Source organism: Apus apus, chromosome 6, assembly GCF_020740795.1.
Source record: "Apus apus isolate bApuApu2 chromosome 6, bApuApu2.pri.cur, whole genome shotgun sequence".
Classification (NCBI taxonomy): Eukaryota; Metazoa; Chordata; class Aves; order Apodiformes; family Apodidae; genus Apus; species Apus apus.
Genome location: NC_067287.1, coordinates 27,055,354 through 27,071,612, shown reverse-complemented (window position 1 = coordinate 27,071,612; position 16,259 = coordinate 27,055,354). Strand labels below are relative to the sequence as shown.

The following is a 16,259-nucleotide window of genomic DNA, read 5'->3' as shown; positions in this document are numbered from 1 at the left end:
ATAGAGCCCATTAAGCCTTTCAGTATTAGGAGGGTACTGCAGCGTTCCCTGTGCTCCGCCCCATCCCGCCCCGTGCCCCTCCCCCTGCGCAGGGCCCCGCGGAAGTCGCCGGAGTCGGACGAAGAAAGCGGCGGAAGGAGACGAGAGTTGCCGAGTATGACGTGTCAGACGGTGGCCGAGAAGGTGCTGCGAGGCCGGCGGAAATTGCCGAGTTCCTTCGCGCCCCGATAATCTGACGGAAAACCCCGAAGCGGTTAGTTCCGGAGATTGCCGAACGCGCGCGTCAGACGGCGACGCCGCGGGCTGGGGCGGCCCGCGCCGGAGGTTGCCGAGGGCGGCTCCGGAGGTTGCCGAGGGCGGCTCCGGGGCGCGGCGGAAGGGGCTGAGGGGCGGAGGGGGCCGCGCAGCCGCCAGGGAGGCCGAGGCGCCCCGGCCGCCCGTCCCGCGCCAGGTAACGGCGGGCGCCCTCCTCCCGTCGCTCCCGCTGCCCTTGACGGGCCCGGCGCGGCCCGGCGGGCAGCGGCGCCTTCAAGGTGACCCCCGCGCTGGGGGCGCTGCGCGGGCCCTGCCCTCGGCCCCGGCTCTGCGGCGGAGCGCCCGGGCCCGCCCGGGAGCCCGGCCGGCGGGGGCACCGAGCCGCTCCCGTCGCCGGGTTGCGCCGTCCCTGTAGGACAGCGCGGGCCCTGCGGGAGCGGGGCTTGGGGCGCGGGGTTTGGGGCGGATCCTGCGGGGTTTCGGGCCGCAGCCGGCACGGGCCGGCGGCGAAGCCCCGCTGCTGGCGGGCCCTCTGCGAGCACGAACCCCTTGCCCCGTTCTCGGTGGCTGCTCTTCGTGCTGCTGGCAGCTCTTGCAGAGTTAGGCTTGAGCTTGGCCCGGCTTGGCCCATCGTCACATCCGCCCCTTCTGTACGAGCTATAGATAGTTACCATAACAGATCCATGTATTGCAATTTAAGGACGTGACTTCTTACTGTCTTACTCTTTTGCAACTGGTGTAGAAATTTGTGCTCTGCCTCTGGAGCCCGTCAGCAAACACTTGTGCTGATAACCACTGGGTGCTGTTTTCTCTCCTGCCCAAGCACCATGCTTCGACTCCCTGCTGTCCGCAGGACCTTGGCTGGGGTCGCCCAGTCTTCCAAAGCGTGCGGTAAGTGCCCAGGTTGTGCGTGTGCGTCTGGTGATAAAATGAACGTCTCTGTAATTGACTTCCAGCCAAAACGATTCAATGATTCTGTGACTTACTGAAGGGCATCTATGTGTACTTTGTTTGCAGCTCTGGTTTCTATGTTATGCTATTTCTAGAACTGGGTTTCTCTCAGTACTGTATAACTGTATGATGAGGGTTGTGGGGTCTGATGTTTTGCATCTAGCAGTAACAAAGTTTTTTTTGTTTGGGCTTTTTTCTTCTTGCCTCTCAGGGCGTACAACTGCGACAGCAGCCAGCAACCAAATAGAGGTGTTTGTGGATGGTCATCCTGTATTGGTGAACCCAGGAACCACTGTACTTCAGGTGTGAGAAGTGGCATGCTGAGTTTTTCTTGGACTCTCCATCTCATTTCTTGGAAGCATATCCTATTCTGTATATTAAAAAAGCCCCAAACCCATTGCATTGTTTCTTGTAATTCTTTAGAGACTTCACTGACTGTGATGCAATTTCATGTGGCAGAAATCTTTTGGGGAGTTCAGTGTTTGAAAAAGAAGCATCTACCTGCAGCAGATGCATGTAGAGTGTATCCCATCTGCAAAAAATGTATGCAATGCAGTAACAAGCTTTGATACGTTTAGGTAGAAATTCTGGCTTGGAACTCTGTGTGACCTGATAGTCACACAGAATATTTTAGTTTGATATCTTATTCAGGTGGTGTCTTGTGTAAATGAGGGATTGCTTTCTTTTGATTATTAGCTCTTATCATTCAGAAAGCTAATCCTTTGCTGCTTTTGTTCTTGGTGTGGAAAGAAATGGAACCTGGATCTCCCAGCCTGTATCCAGCATTGTTGTTTTTCATGCAAAAAATTCAAGTAGATCTTGTTCCATTCTAACTTCTTCTTAAGAAGCTGTTAGTTGGGGAAGTGGTATAGTGAGTTAGAATATTAAAGTGTGTAATGTTTATTTCAAAATACAGTCTTCATTCTTTGCATACAAGTTACCGATGTGCTTGGATATCAGGATGCCTCCAGCAGGAATCTGGTGTTAAATTTTCTCAAATGTTATTTTTTATTAGCTTTTTAGTTTTGGTTCTGTGTGATATTTATTTTTTTTTGTTTAGAAATCATCAGAAAAAAATAGATGTTGTTCTTTTTTATTTAATTTGGTGGTATTTCCTCTGGCAGGCATAGCTAGCGCTATAGCATAAATCCCATCATCTGTGGGGATTTTATTTAGGAAAGACTGTCTTTATCAGTTCTCTGGAAATCAGTCATCTTTGTCCTGCTATCTCTTCTTCAGACATGTCATGGAGCAGTGTTTCTTGTGAGCTTGCGGATGTATTGAAGCTTGATTGACTATGTGCCAGTACCTTTATAGAGAGTATCCGTGTTGTTGAATTACCAGAAATCGTTATGCCTGTTGTTGTTTCTTCTATATTTTTTAAGTTTTCCTTTTATGTACTTTTGTGTAAATAGTGTGTGTGTTCTTTGAAAAGTTATTTATATTGCTAGTGTAGTAGTATCCATTGGAGAGTATTCTCTCGATTCTTGGAGGACAGAATGAAAAAGAGATCAACTCTCATTTCCTCAACTAGTTAAAAATTTTTCCAAAATATTTGTAATTGATAACCTGACATGTTTCTGCATGATCACATTTTTTGATTTATGGTCACTCCTTAAGGTGAAGGGTCAAATGGAGTATATGCTAGAGCACAAACAATGTTATTCTTTGAAAAACTGAATACTATTTTATGAGATGGAACTGAAAGGCCCAACTAAAATTTAATTTCCCTATATTTCTTACTCTTTGCAGGCCTGTGAAAAGGCAGGAGTTCAGATACCTCGTTTTTGTTACCATGATCGTCTCTCTGTTGCTGGAAACTGTAGGATGTGTCTTGTAGAAATAGAGAAAGCTCCCAAGGTACATATGTATTTCATTGGAATTGCATTTTTCTGCTGTGCTTAGGGCCTAGTTTAAATCTTGTCAAACTGTCATAAGCACACAAATTGTTGTCATTCAGCTCCTTGAAGCAGTTTTTTCCCTTCTTGCCAGTGGACCACAGGGTCAGTCAGTCCTCAGGTTCTTATGGATTATCTTACTCATGGACATGAGCATTTAATATCTGTGCATTTTCAGTCAGATATTTCAGGTTCCAACCGCATGTTTTCAGCTGATGCTACACAAATAGTAAACTTCAAATACTGTATGAATTCAGCTGTAGGATTGTTCTAGTTTGTTCTAGTTATGTAGAGACTGAAGTTACTTAACAGTTTGTTTTAATGCAGTATGTATCATTGATTACATATTTGTATTCACATACAAAACTTCAGCTCACCTCAACTTGAATTCCAGTTTGAGCTTTGCATCTCTGGAAATGTTGGGTTATTGCTAAAGGTGGAAGTCATGATGGTCTGGCTCATGATGTGGTGGAAAATTAGGAGGGATTCATTTTCTGAGCAGGAGTTTTTGTTATTCTCACAGTAGTACTGTGACCAAGACTCACTCTGTAGGCCTTGTCCAAATAAATGTCTTGTAAATAATACATACTCTGAACTTCAGTTGTAGAGGTTTTCCAGATCTCTGCTGAATCTCTTTGATTTGCCATTTATCTGTTACAGTTGACCTTCTTCTTGCTAGAAGTACTTCAATTTGAACCAAAAAGTGTAAAATTTCAACTTTAAAAATAAACAATAACTAATTTAACCTTTTTACATAGCAGATTATTAATAAATATGGCTTCCAGTGACTTTATTAGTTAGATTTTTCTTTTTTTTTTTTTCCTTGCAGATACCTTTTTATTTCTACAAAATGATAAATTAATAATAGATGTCTATGTAAGAATTTAGGGGGAGGGAGAGATTGGGGTTTGTGCCCATGTTGAGAAGACACACTTATTCATGCTTGGTTTTGATGATGATTGCAGCCAGTTGCTGCTTGTGCCATGCCAGTGATGAAGGGCTGGAACATATTGACAAACTCTGAGAAGTCCAGGAAAGCAAGGTACCTTGTATAAATACAGCCTTGTATTGCTGATTCCTTGTGCTATCTGCTAAATGATGTAAAGTTGACATTAATTCCTGAACCCGACAGAGAGGGTGTAATGGAATTTCTGCTGGCAAATCACCCATTGGACTGTCCTATCTGTGATCAGGGTGGAGAATGTGATCTACAGGTATGGCATCCAATTAAATTGTGTAGAGTTATGTATTAATACTCTTGTCTTAGGTGAAATGGTGCTTTCCAGCAGCCTGGGTACCTCTGTTTTCTGTTGTCTCTTCTAGGATCAATCGATGATGTTTGGCAGTGACAGAAGTAGATTTAGAGAGGGAAAACGTGCTGTGGAGGACAAAAACATTGGCCCATTAGTCAAAACAATTATGACTCGGTGTATACAGTGCACTCGATGCATCAGGTAATCTCCTTTATTTTTCCCTGGAGAGAGCACTGAGCAGACTGATTTGTATCAGTTTGTTACTTGTGAAAGAAGCACCATGAGGAGCAGTCAATTTTTAATTTCTTTTCTGACTGTACTTAAGAATTTTATTTCTGGTAGGGATTGATAGCTGGTTTCCCAGAGCTACCAGAGAGCTGTCATATAGGAAATAGAGAGAGATGCCCAAAACATGGAAGTGAAATTGGAATTCTACAGGGCAGAGCTGGTCCTCTGGTGTTAATACCAGATTGCTTTTTAAAACATTAAGTGCCTCCCTTGCCATAGTTACAAGGTTTATTTATTCTTGACAACCTCTGGTGGCTGTATTTGTGCTGCTCTGTAGTCCTGAGATTCAGTACCAGCTAACTTGAGCCAGGTGAAAAGAAGGCAATGTACTTGCCTAGTTCTAGAAACAACTTGCTAATTAGGACTAGTCTTGGACTCAGGGTGTGAAATTCAATGAGCACTGAACTGCTCTTTGTTTTGATTGAGCTCCACTGGGTTTTTGTAGCCCTGTCTGAACAAAAGGCTGCAGGTGTGTAGTTCTGCATGGGATGGCACTGGCATCTAAACAATTGTTTTCTTCTTTAGGTGTGTGGACTAAGGCTAGTGCTTTATCTTAAGAAAACGAGGGTTGAAAAATGTGCTGTGTTGCTGTCATACATTGCAGATTTGTTTTTCATTCTTTTTATGTCTACCAGGTTTGCTAGTGAGGTTGCAGGGGTAGATGACTTGGGAACAACTGGAAGAGGAAATGATATGCAAGTTGGTACTTATGTTGAAAAAATGTTCATGTCTGAGTTATCAGGAAATATTATTGACATCTGCCCAGTTGGTGCTCTGACCTCCAAGCCATATGCCTTTACTGCACGCCCATGGGAGACAAGGTATGTTTCTTAACTCTGATTGAAGTTGCAGCTTTCTCTGTTCCTGTCGTATTCTTTAGCTTAGAATATGTGCATCTATGATATCGAGTGTTTTCTCTGATTTTTATTCTCTGCATTTTTGTTGTAGACTTTTCCACAGACTGAAGTCAACACAGATTCTGTTATTTGCTCACAGTTCTTTCATGAAAAGGAAGAATGTTATAGTTTGTAGTCTACTTTTCCCTTATTTTTTACCCTAAAATGTTTTGGACTTGTATGTTGTGCTGATGGGTCATGTAAAAAAAGTATGTAAAAGGAAAATTCAAATTAATTTACTCATTAATTGTTGAGGATATTATTTGAAATATCTTGTGAAACAAAGTTTTTATCTAGAGCTAAACCTTCAGCACTTTATTTTGTTGTTGTTTTGTTTGTTATGCAAACACTAGTTGTTGCTGCTTATATATAGAAAACTGCAAGTTGTTTATTTGTTCTCCTGAACAGGAAGGTGGAGTCAATTGATGTTCTTGATGCAGTTGGAAGCAACATTGTAGTGAGCACAAGAACTGGCGAAGTGATGAGAATTTTGCCAAGGCTGCATGAAGATATCAACGAGGAATGGATCTCTGACAAAACAAGGTGTGTGGAACGTGTTTGTACCCAGGTGCATGTTTATGTACACATTAAAGGCACACTTTGCAGAACAAATGTGGACAGTAACACAGACTTCTGGATCCCACTGTTAGTCTTGTAAAGATATAGTGAAGAATAATTGGTAAAATATGTTTTTAATACTATAATTGAAGGTACTGAATTTTGGGATGTTTTTATTTTTTGTAGCTTTTTTAACAGTAACATTTTATTTGCATCGTATTTCTTTACTTGTGATTGAGAAGGAAAATTTGAACTTTCAGGGGAAAGATTTATTGTGTTTCTCTTTTCTAAATATTGCAAGCTGTTAGAAAACTCAGTCTTAGAATGTATTTAGTACACACAAATATCTTTGTCTTTGCTCTTTAATATTAGTGGTGTTCCCTTAGGTTTGCTTATGATGGTCTGAAGCGTCAGAGACTTACTCAGCCAATGATAAAAAACGAGAAAGGACTGTTTGTTTATGCCTCCTGGGAGGATGTGTTATCTCGTGTTGCTGGTGTGGTAAGAACAATTTTCAATATATGTAGCATAAAATCAATTTCTAAAGCTGGACAAACTGCAGTGATTAATATGAAAGCAGTTATATAGAAAAGGGCTTTTTTCTTTAAGGTTAGAGGGGAGCATTTGACTTCTAATCCATTGTAATTCCCCTTAAATGTCTTCTTTTGAATATTATTTGCTGTTTGGTAGATTAGACCATCTGAAGAACTTTGTCTTACCATGATTTAATTTGGGGCATTGGGAGAGAAATTACTTTTATTGAAACAGGAAACTAAGCTGTTCCATCAGAAATGTAGGAGGAAGCAACTGCCCTGAATCTTCCTGGTCTGTCTGAAGACTCCTTTAAATTTATTTAACCTGTGCTATCACCACTTTTGCCATCAAAGCCATTACTTCTGTATTACTTTTATCTGAACTGTTCTTGCCTCAGTGCTTTCTTTGTGTGATGATTGATTCTGCTGCTCAGAGGAGGAGCTGCATGACTGCTCTGGATTTTGATAAAAAAATTTATGTGGGATGAAGTAGAATTGAGTAAGTGTAATTGGATTTTCCTCAAAGATGCTTTTGTCCATGGTACAGTAGCAGGGTTTGTTATTGAAAGGTATTGCTTCCCAGATAATACCTTTGAGTGGAGTTTGCTGCCTGAGCATGTGTTACAGAAGTTTGTGTTCTGTAGCTTTGTTAAAATAAAATCATTCACCAGTTTTCCTCTTCTCACCACACCAAATGAGAATTAGCCACATTTGAGCAACAGCTCTAGTTTGAGAGACCAACAGGGAATACAGAGAGCGGTTCTTTGCTTATCATGAGTTCTGAAGGGTCTGGAGTTGCTGCGTGGTAGAAGTCAGACAGTGCTGATCAATTTGTGCTACTCCAGGTCAGCAGTTGCACTGCTGGCTTTGGCACATCCTCATGTAACAAACATTTTACCTGGGCCAAATGGCAATTTATTTCTATGGGCTTTTTCTTATGTTTATAATTTCTCTCTTTGCAGCTACAGGCTGTCACAGGTAAGGAAGTAGCAGCAATTGTAGGAGGACTGGTGGATGCAGAAGCACTAATAGCTCTGAAAGACTTACTGAATAGAGTAGATTGTGATACGCTCTGCACTGAAGAGGTCTTCCCTACTGCTGGAGCTGGGTAAGAGTTCAGGCAGAGTTTGTAATTAATATTGAAATAAACTTTCCAGTCTGCACATCCTCTCATTATAAGATTCTGAAATGACCAAGGATAGCAATTGCTAATGAGCTAGCAGGTTTTGTTTGAATATGCAATATTAATGTATAGGAGTATTTATGGGTTCTGTGTTGATACATTGTGTCCACTACAGCCGGGGCTGCAGCTTCACTGTGTGTTGGGGCTGCTGCAGTTCAACAGTAGCCTACTGAAAGCCAGTTACACTCTCTTGTAAGCCGGATATTTTAGTCTATTTCTATTTGTGTTGAAAAACTATAGTACAGTTATGACCTTGGCAAGCATCCACATTGTAATTCCTTAAATGTTTTCCTGTCTCTGATACTCTTAAAACAAGACAAAAGGTCATGCTTTTTATTTGGGCTAGTAATTCGGATTGAGAAGTCTCTTCTTTCCCTTTCTCTTCCTGGGATGAAAAAAATATTTTGAGCATCTAGAATCTTTACCATACTTTATTCCTTCCCCTTACTGAATTCTCACCCTCTTTTTTTCTTGCATCTTTTTGTTATAGCACAGATTTACGCTCTAACTACCTGCTTAATACCAAGATTGCTGGAGTGGAGGAGGCAGATGTCCTGCTTCTGGTTGGCACCAATCCCCGCTTTGAGGCACCGCTTTTTAACGCTAGAATTCGAAAGAGGTTTGTATTCCTTCGTGGTGAATAAGTATGCAAATCCATCTGGAATTGATACAGTGCTCAGGAGGAGCTTCAGGCAGTAAGCTGAGACCATTCATCCGGACAGACTCACTGGATTTAGTTCACCTTTTAGTAAGGGGAATGGTGATACAGGTGTAGAAAATGGAGGTCTCTTCTCCCTGTAGTGTATGGCTGTGTTTTGTTCATTCTTGCTTTGACATTTTATGTAAGTTCATATACTCAGACATTTATTCCTTTGTTACATTGCACAGACACCTCAGATTTTGTCTTTAAAAGTTTGTTATAGCATATTCCTTAAATAATTATTTTAAGCATCAGTTTGGTGCTTTTTCTATTGTTGCATTAGAGGGTTTTTTTTTAAAAAGTAATATGGCTTTTCCAAACTTTTGAACATAGCTATTCCAACTTTAACAAGATATGTCAGCAGGAGATAAGTGAGATTTATAAAAGCCCTGCCCTCTCTAATGGTGGGATCTTCCAAAATACGTAATTTTAAACAATAGTGGAAAATTTTGAGAGGAAGAAATGCAATTAAATTTATGACCAGTTCATGTATTTTTATGTCTGTGCTGTGAGAAGCTGCCAGAAAGGAAAAATTTCTAACCAACTAAATTTTTCTGTTTAACTAAGAAATAAGTGGATTTCTAAAACCATCAGCACTGTCAAATTCAGAATTCTTTCCTCCTAGAAAGTACTTCAATTCTGAAGTAACTAAGAGTTAATCAAGCTAAATAATAGTAGCTGTAGGTGTGGTTTAAAATTTTATTTGGTTTTGGCTAGGATGCAAAAAGATTGTTTAAAGTTGTGCTACCTTTTTTTCCATTGAATTGGCAAAAATTTGAGGAGAAGAGGGAATTTATGTATGAGCTTCTTGTTTAAGATGTGTTGCTGCACTGGCTGCAGAATGTACATAGAGAAATAATCCTAAAAAAAGCCCTAAACTTGCTTAATAGTCAGAATAATGCTAAACGGTGTGTTACCACAACAATTGCATGTTGTTTAAATTCCTTTGAAAGAATTTGCATCCTGTATAAGTTACTGCTAAAATTATAAGGGGCTTTGGTTGAGTAAACTCTGTTTTCTTGAATTTTTATAAAATGTTTGCTGTGTTTTCAGCTGGCTTCACAATGACTTGCAAGTGGCCCTTGTTGGCTCTCCTGTGAATTTGACCTACACATATGATCATCTAGGAGATTCCCCACAAATACTCCAGGACATTGCTTCTGGAAAACATGCATTCTCCAAGGTATGGACAACTTAAAAGAGTGTGACTGTTAAATTCCAGATGTATTGAATAATAACCCAGATTCCTCACAGAGAGAGAGTTGAAGTACCATGCTCTATCTGGGGTTATTTGCTTTTAATCAAATGCAGAGAGGAGATAATGATTAGTGTCCACCAAGTATGCGTGAACTGTTTGATATATTCAGGTGCATAAAACTTTGCAGTGTAGGAAAATCCTGGAATATTTATTGATATAAACCACTGCTGTTTCCACTTAAATGTCTAGTTATCAAGAGTATAGTTTTGTGTTGACAAGGCAGTGTACTGCTTATAGCAGTTTCTCTTGGCTTTACCTGTAAATGAAGTAATGACCAGAATTGTAGCGTTGCATAGAAGACGTGTAGAAATTATGGGATTTGTTATGTTCTCTTTTGCCTTCAGAGCCTTGGAATGAATTTCTTGATTCTTTACTTGGACAGGTCCTCAACCAGGCCAAAAAGCCAATGGTGGTGGTAGGTAGTGCAGCGCTGCAGCGCAGTGACGGAGCAGCTATCCATGCTGCCGTTTCCACCATTGCACAAAACGCCAGGACTAAGAGTGGTGTTGGTTCTGATTGGAAAGTCATGAACATCCTCCACAGGTTTGCTTTAAAGTTTTTTGGAAGCCATTTCCATCCATGCTGGGCCTTCACAAGTTACCTCCATGTCTGAGTGTAGATTTGTGTACATGCAAGCAGCTTATCAAGTTAGAATCTATAGGCAGTATAAAAACTCATATAGTAAGAGCAGGGCTTGATCCTCTGAAGGGAATATAAAATCCTGCTGTTGAAACTGAAACATACAATACCAAAACACCAGTGAGTTAGGGAACACTTGTGACACCTTTTTTACCTGTAGTTTGGCAGTCTCTCATGTTACTGACTTTTATTGCTTTTGGTGCATCATACTCTCTACCTTAAGTGTAAAAAGCAATTGAACTTACTGGAACCTGTAAGACTTACTATGTTTCACAAACTTGAGTAACATTGAAAGATCTGTACTCTACAGAGAGAATCTTTTTTTCTTTTAAATATAATCATAAGTCTAGCACCTCATTAGGGAAAAGAAAGAGTGCTAGAAAATGAGAATTATTGTTTAATTATTTTAAAAGTACTTTTACGCATCAGTAAATGAACAGTGATGAAATAGTGATTTTAAGTCAAGTCTTGGATGCTTCAGAGTAGTGGATGATCCAGAAGCTGGTCTTTTCAGTTTCCATGTGAGTGCCCTAAATGGAAGGCCTATTGAGTTCAATTCATAGCTGAAATGTGAACCTTGATGTTCCAGATGACAAGTGAGCTGCCTGCCACTAGGCCTTGACCTGGAATGTCTGCCTTCGCTTTGCTATCACATCTTAAATAGTTGAGATTCCCTGTGAAAACTTGAAATGCTATCAGTTTGTCAAAATGCAAAACCAACCTGATATTCTGTCAAATACTCAATACTGTCAGAATTTTCAGTTACCTTTATGCTTAATTTTTGTCCTGTTAGTGTTTGAGACCTCTTTTGTCCCTTATAAGTATTCAGTCAAAAAAAGAAGTTAGGTCTGCTCTGATGGGAGAGGGAGAATTCTGAGGTAACTTAAAAGTCATAATGTGTTGGTTTCTACAGGGTTGCAAGCCAAGTAGCTGCTTTGGATCTGGGTTTCAAACCAGGAGTGGAGGCTATTAGGAAAAGTCCTCCCAAAGTATTGTATCTTTTGGGAGCAGATTCTGGTTGTATAACACGTCAGGATTTGCCAAAGGACTGTTTTATCATCTATCAAGGTAATTAGTAAATGTAAATTAAGGAATGTTGCTATCTAGTAGCTGGAAAGAAAATCTAAAAAGTGGCATAGTCTTATGAACATACTTGACCCTTTCATAAATTCTAGACTTTATTTTTCACCAAGAAATGGAATTTCCAATATATAACTGAGATACTGGTTACCTGTTTCTTAGGTAAAATTATAAACTGTTGGTGAATAATAAGGGAATAAAAAACATTTTATCTTCTGGAGTGCAGATTCAAACATGACAGACCAAATGGCATTGGTTCCCAGCTGTTCTATCATGCCAAAAAATTAATTCACTGAGCATCCTTTTTTCAGGAGCCCTCCAAAGCTGAGTGGCTATAGAGACTGTACTGCCATTTACCACTGCTTGTAGTCTGTTCATTCTCCTTAAAGAATAAGGGAAATAAGACCTCAGTAAACTCAGCCTAATATATAAGGCTGTCAGGCTTTATATTACTTTTTAAGCAAACTTTTGAAACTCTCTTTTTGCTGGGAACACAAATTCGGTAAAGCATTTATTTTTATTTTGACTTACTTATGTACTGTTTCCTCTTTCCCTGTATTTAGGACATCATGGAGACGTGGGAGCTCCCATGGCTGATGTTATTCTCCCAGGAGCAGCATATACAGAGAAGGTGGCCACATACGTGAATACTGAGGGTAGGGCCCAGCAGACAAGAGTAGCAGTGACACCTCCTGGGATGGCAAGGGAAGACTGGAGAATTATCAGAGCTGTCTCTGAGGTACTGTTGCTGTTACTAATTACTTCTATAAAAGCTTACTGAGAGGTTAAGTTCCTTTTTTATCAAAAAGTGTTTCCAAATGAGGTACATTTTCAGGGAAATACATGACTGTAGTCTTAAGTTATGTCTTGTATTGAATCCTTTCTTCATTCTGTGAGTTAAATCATACTGTTTATGTTTTAGGATAGGACTAATATTATAGCTGTATATAAATGCTGTATACTATTGGAATGCCTAATGGATGAGGCTTTGCAAGTTCTGCTGATCTTGTGCTTTAGAGGAAGCTGGTGGAAGGATGCAGTTTCTTGCTTTTTAGAAAGAAAACAGCATGAAATCTAAAGACAGGATCTGGTATCATTAGATAAGGTCAAATATATGCTTATTGGTCACTGGGAACAAGATGCATTGATAATTGCATCAGTTTTTATCACATTTCTTGGTAAGTTGGTGAAAGTACAAATGTCATCTGTATGGAAAGAGCAAAGTACTTCTTGTCTTTTTTTTTCCTTTTTGTAGCAAACAGGACAGCCTGGTTTTTTAATGTGAGGAAGTCTTAACTAGGCATCAGAAGTCCAACATGACACTGTGACTTTGCTTTAGTCTGTGCATTATAATTGCCTGTGTTTTCAGGAGTGTAGAATTTTCCTGATTTTACTCTAGGTATGTTAATGGACTGGTTGTCTAAACCATTATGTATTAAATCTCTAGATTTGATGGCATTTCTTTCTGTGAATCTCTTAGCTGGCTGGTATGACTTTGCCTTACGAGAACCTTGATGAAATACGGAAGCGTTTAGAAGAAGTATCTCCTAATCTGGTTCGATACGATGATGTGGAAGAGGCTAACTACTTCAGCCAGGCAAATGAACTGTCAAAGGTAACCAAGACAAGCATCTGGGCATGACTTAGTGCTGTTACATAGCTTGGTGCTTTTTAAAGAAATGGGCCTCCTTCATATGCAGTTCTGAAAGCATCCTTTGATCTCCAATTAATGCAGATTTCACTAAACAAACGCTTTGATAATAAGTTCCTATCATAAAGGAAAAAGTTCCTATCATAAAAAACTTTTTTTTGTTGTTATGCCACAGTTAGTGAAGCAACAGCTCCTTGCTGATCCTCTTGTTCCACCTCAGCTCACAATAAAAGACTTCTATATGACAGGTACGTATAGTGTGGCCTTTCCATTCCGAAATTGGCAACACATTTTACTTAGCTTTACAGTAAAATTCTTATGAGGCATTTAAAGCTTTCCACTAAGATAAGTAGGATTTGAGTACTTGAAGAAACAACATTTTCCAATAAAATTATTTGGAATTTGCATAAGGCACAGACTATTGGAGTATATTTTCAACGAAGCAATTTTCTTTATCCTCTTTGTACGTAGTCCTGTATTAAATATCTTCTATATTGTCTGTGTATAATTTTAAAAATTAACAGTTGTAGCACACTGATGTGTGTTTGGATATTTTTTTTTTCAGATTCCATCAGTAGAGCATCTCAGACAATGGCCAAGTGTGTGAAAGCTGTTGTTGAAGGTGCTCATGCAGTAGAAGAGCCAAGCATCTGCTAGACACTAATCAGACTGCTGCCACCTCCACCCAAGTATTTGTTGCAGTTAACTGCTGCTGTGACTGATTTTTTTTCAAGATCTGTTTCCTATGTTGTTGTGTTTTTCTTCATTCACATTTTCATCAGCTCATATAGTCCCATAATATTATAGGACTGTTGGATCTGAGAGAACGTGCAGCACTCAACTTACTGTACCCAGAGGCAGTGTACATGATGATTGTATACAAATAAATTATAATGCCAAACAATTCATTACCTGTGTAATTCATATGGCTCATGCTTTCTGCATGAAAAGAACTCGGAAAGCAACTCAGACTCAGGAAGTAGTGATTTGCTAGGAACAAGGCTACATGGCAAAAATACTAGATTATGACCTTCTTCCAGAGTATCTAGGTATCTTAAGCACTAGTGAGAGTGTGAACGTGCTATTTTTGTAATGTGCTTTCAGAGCAAGTTGTCCCTCTTCTGAGTCAAATGTACCTGGTTTATGTCAGTGTTCAGACCTATCACTGTATGTATTTGTATGTTTCTCAGTTTTGTTTCAGCTGGGAAACTACTCACAGAGGAAATAAAAATAATTTTGATGTGGAAGAAAAAGCAATTGTTACACAGCTTTCTCATATTGAACTGCTTAAAAAAATAGCAAAAAGATGAAAGTCTTTAGGTCTTTTCTACGTTTTCTTAGTTTCTCTGTGTACTGATCCTTTTATAGCAAAGTGGGAGATGGAGTTGTGTGAGGTGGTTTTTTGGTTTATTTTTAAGCCTTAGAATGACTTCAGAACAGTGACTGCTCTGTTAACGTTGGTAAATATAAGTTTGGAAGGACACCTTCAACAGCCTACTAGGGTAATAAGGTTTAGAATAATCCTTCTAGAAATCATGCAAATGGGAACAGTATCATAAAGCCAACTTTATTTTTTTTTTTTAAGTGGTAATTTTGCATGAGGAAAAGCTACATTTTCCATTTTAGAATAATACTGAGTGCATGAGAGTGTTGCTGTAGAAGCCTTATCTTTATAAAATTCATTTTTTTTCCCTATGCTTGAAATTTTTCAGTAACAAGTCATGTCTGTTGGAAACCAGGTCGTAAACAGAAATTTAAATTGACATTCTTACTTACAGTGTAGCCCTTCCCTTATTTCTTCTGTTTGCTCCATTGGCTAGACCATCAGTGCATGTGAGGACTTTTGCCCAGCTAAGCCATAAAAGGACGGTGGGGAGGTGCAAAGGAATGGAGGTGATGTAGCCTGGGAAAAGTATCAGAGCAGAAATCTACAGAAACAAGGCTATTCATGCAATTTAGTTCTGTTTAAATAAAAAACCCAGCAACACAACAGTTACTGCTACTTCTTGCTGGTTCTAAAGCTGCAACCTCAGAATAAAGCAGAGCATTATAAGAAGGCAATGAAGAGCTGGAATGATGGGAAATACAAGTGCTCAGAGTTTTAGCCTGAAAGGTCTGATGTGCTGATGAAGCTAGCCTGCAAATGCAGTGGTGGTGTGTGCATTTATCCAGACTGTTAGGAATGGGTTTATTTTATATCTAAGACCAGAACTGAGGCAGATTTAATTCCATAGATAGAGCCCTAGTACCACCTGGTGGCCAACTGGCAGAATTTCTCGCTGGTTGCATGGCCAGTTATGGTCCAGAAACCCCCACCTCGCTTCTTCCTGAACACTGCTGCCTGCACAGACAGCACAGGAAGAACAGCTGTGTGTCTGGGAAAGAGAGGGGTGGAGGTTAGTCTTTAAGTATCATCTCAACACAGCACTGTGTGAACGTGGTGCTTACAGGCAAGCAATTAACAGCAAAGGTGGCTTAGGTTAAACCTTTATGTAGTCTTGTCTTCAGCAGAAGGTTGAGGGGAGTGGAGGAGGAAAAGGGTGTTTTTAATTTAAGGTAAAACCGTGCTAAGCACTTAGATTTTCAAGCAAGTTTAGGCCAGGTTAATACCAGCAGTCAAATTAAAGAGAAACAAATTTTGTCTCTGTCAAAATGCTGCAGGCAGATTTAAGCATCTAAGTGTAAAGCTGTGATTTTAAAACAAATACAACATTTTAAAAGCCCTGTTCAGTAGCCACCTTCCTGGCAGCAGCAGCATCTTATGGGTACATCCCCACAGTCCCAGAGGTGGACTCCTTTAAATCCTGGGTAATTCAGTGAGTTTCTTAAATAAACCAGACAATGTAGTCCCAAATGAAGTCAAGTCAAACTGAGGAATGCTCTCAGCAAGACTCTGAAGCAGCCAACAAAACTAGGCCATTCATAAAAATACTTGTAACTGACTCATTTTTAAATGTATTTTGAAGCATAGCTCAAGGCAGAAAAGGAAGTGTCTGTAGCACTTCGCCAGGAAGTAAAAGATTTGGGATCAATGCCTCTTCTAAGGCACTTGCAAGACAGTGGCTGCTGTCTGCTTGGTTGGGGGGATGTATATTGGGGGATGTGCTGTATATTGC

General features: G+C 40.0%; 1 protein-coding gene across 2 annotated transcripts; it reads left to right on the top strand.

Annotated features, from left to right (window-relative positions):
* Window positions 1–130: 130 nt before the first annotated feature.
* Window positions 131–14,051, top strand: NDUFS1 (NADH:ubiquinone oxidoreductase core subunit S1). Of its 2 annotated transcripts, none has more exons than XM_051623395.1 (19): window positions 131–253; window positions 998–1,146; window positions 1,418–1,509; window positions 2,959–3,066; window positions 4,070–4,146; window positions 4,237–4,318; window positions 4,428–4,558; window positions 5,281–5,466; window positions 5,950–6,084; window positions 6,486–6,600; window positions 7,595–7,740; window positions 8,306–8,434; window positions 9,569–9,698; window positions 10,156–10,316; window positions 11,326–11,480; window positions 12,056–12,231; window positions 12,973–13,107; window positions 13,319–13,391; window positions 13,709–14,051. In XM_051623395.1, the coding sequence occupies exons 2-19, from the start codon at window positions 1,083–1,085 to the stop codon at window positions 13,798–13,800; spliced, it is 2,187 nt and encodes a 728-aa protein (XP_051479355.1). In that variant the 5' UTR covers window positions 131–253; window positions 998–1,082; the 3' UTR covers window positions 13,801–14,051. The 2 variants fall into 2 exon arrangements, with proteins under 2 accessions (XP_051479355.1, XP_051479354.1); XM_051623394.1 differs by lacking the exon at window positions 131–253 and adding an exon at window positions 280–451.
* Window positions 14,052–16,259: the final 2,208 nt, after the last annotated feature.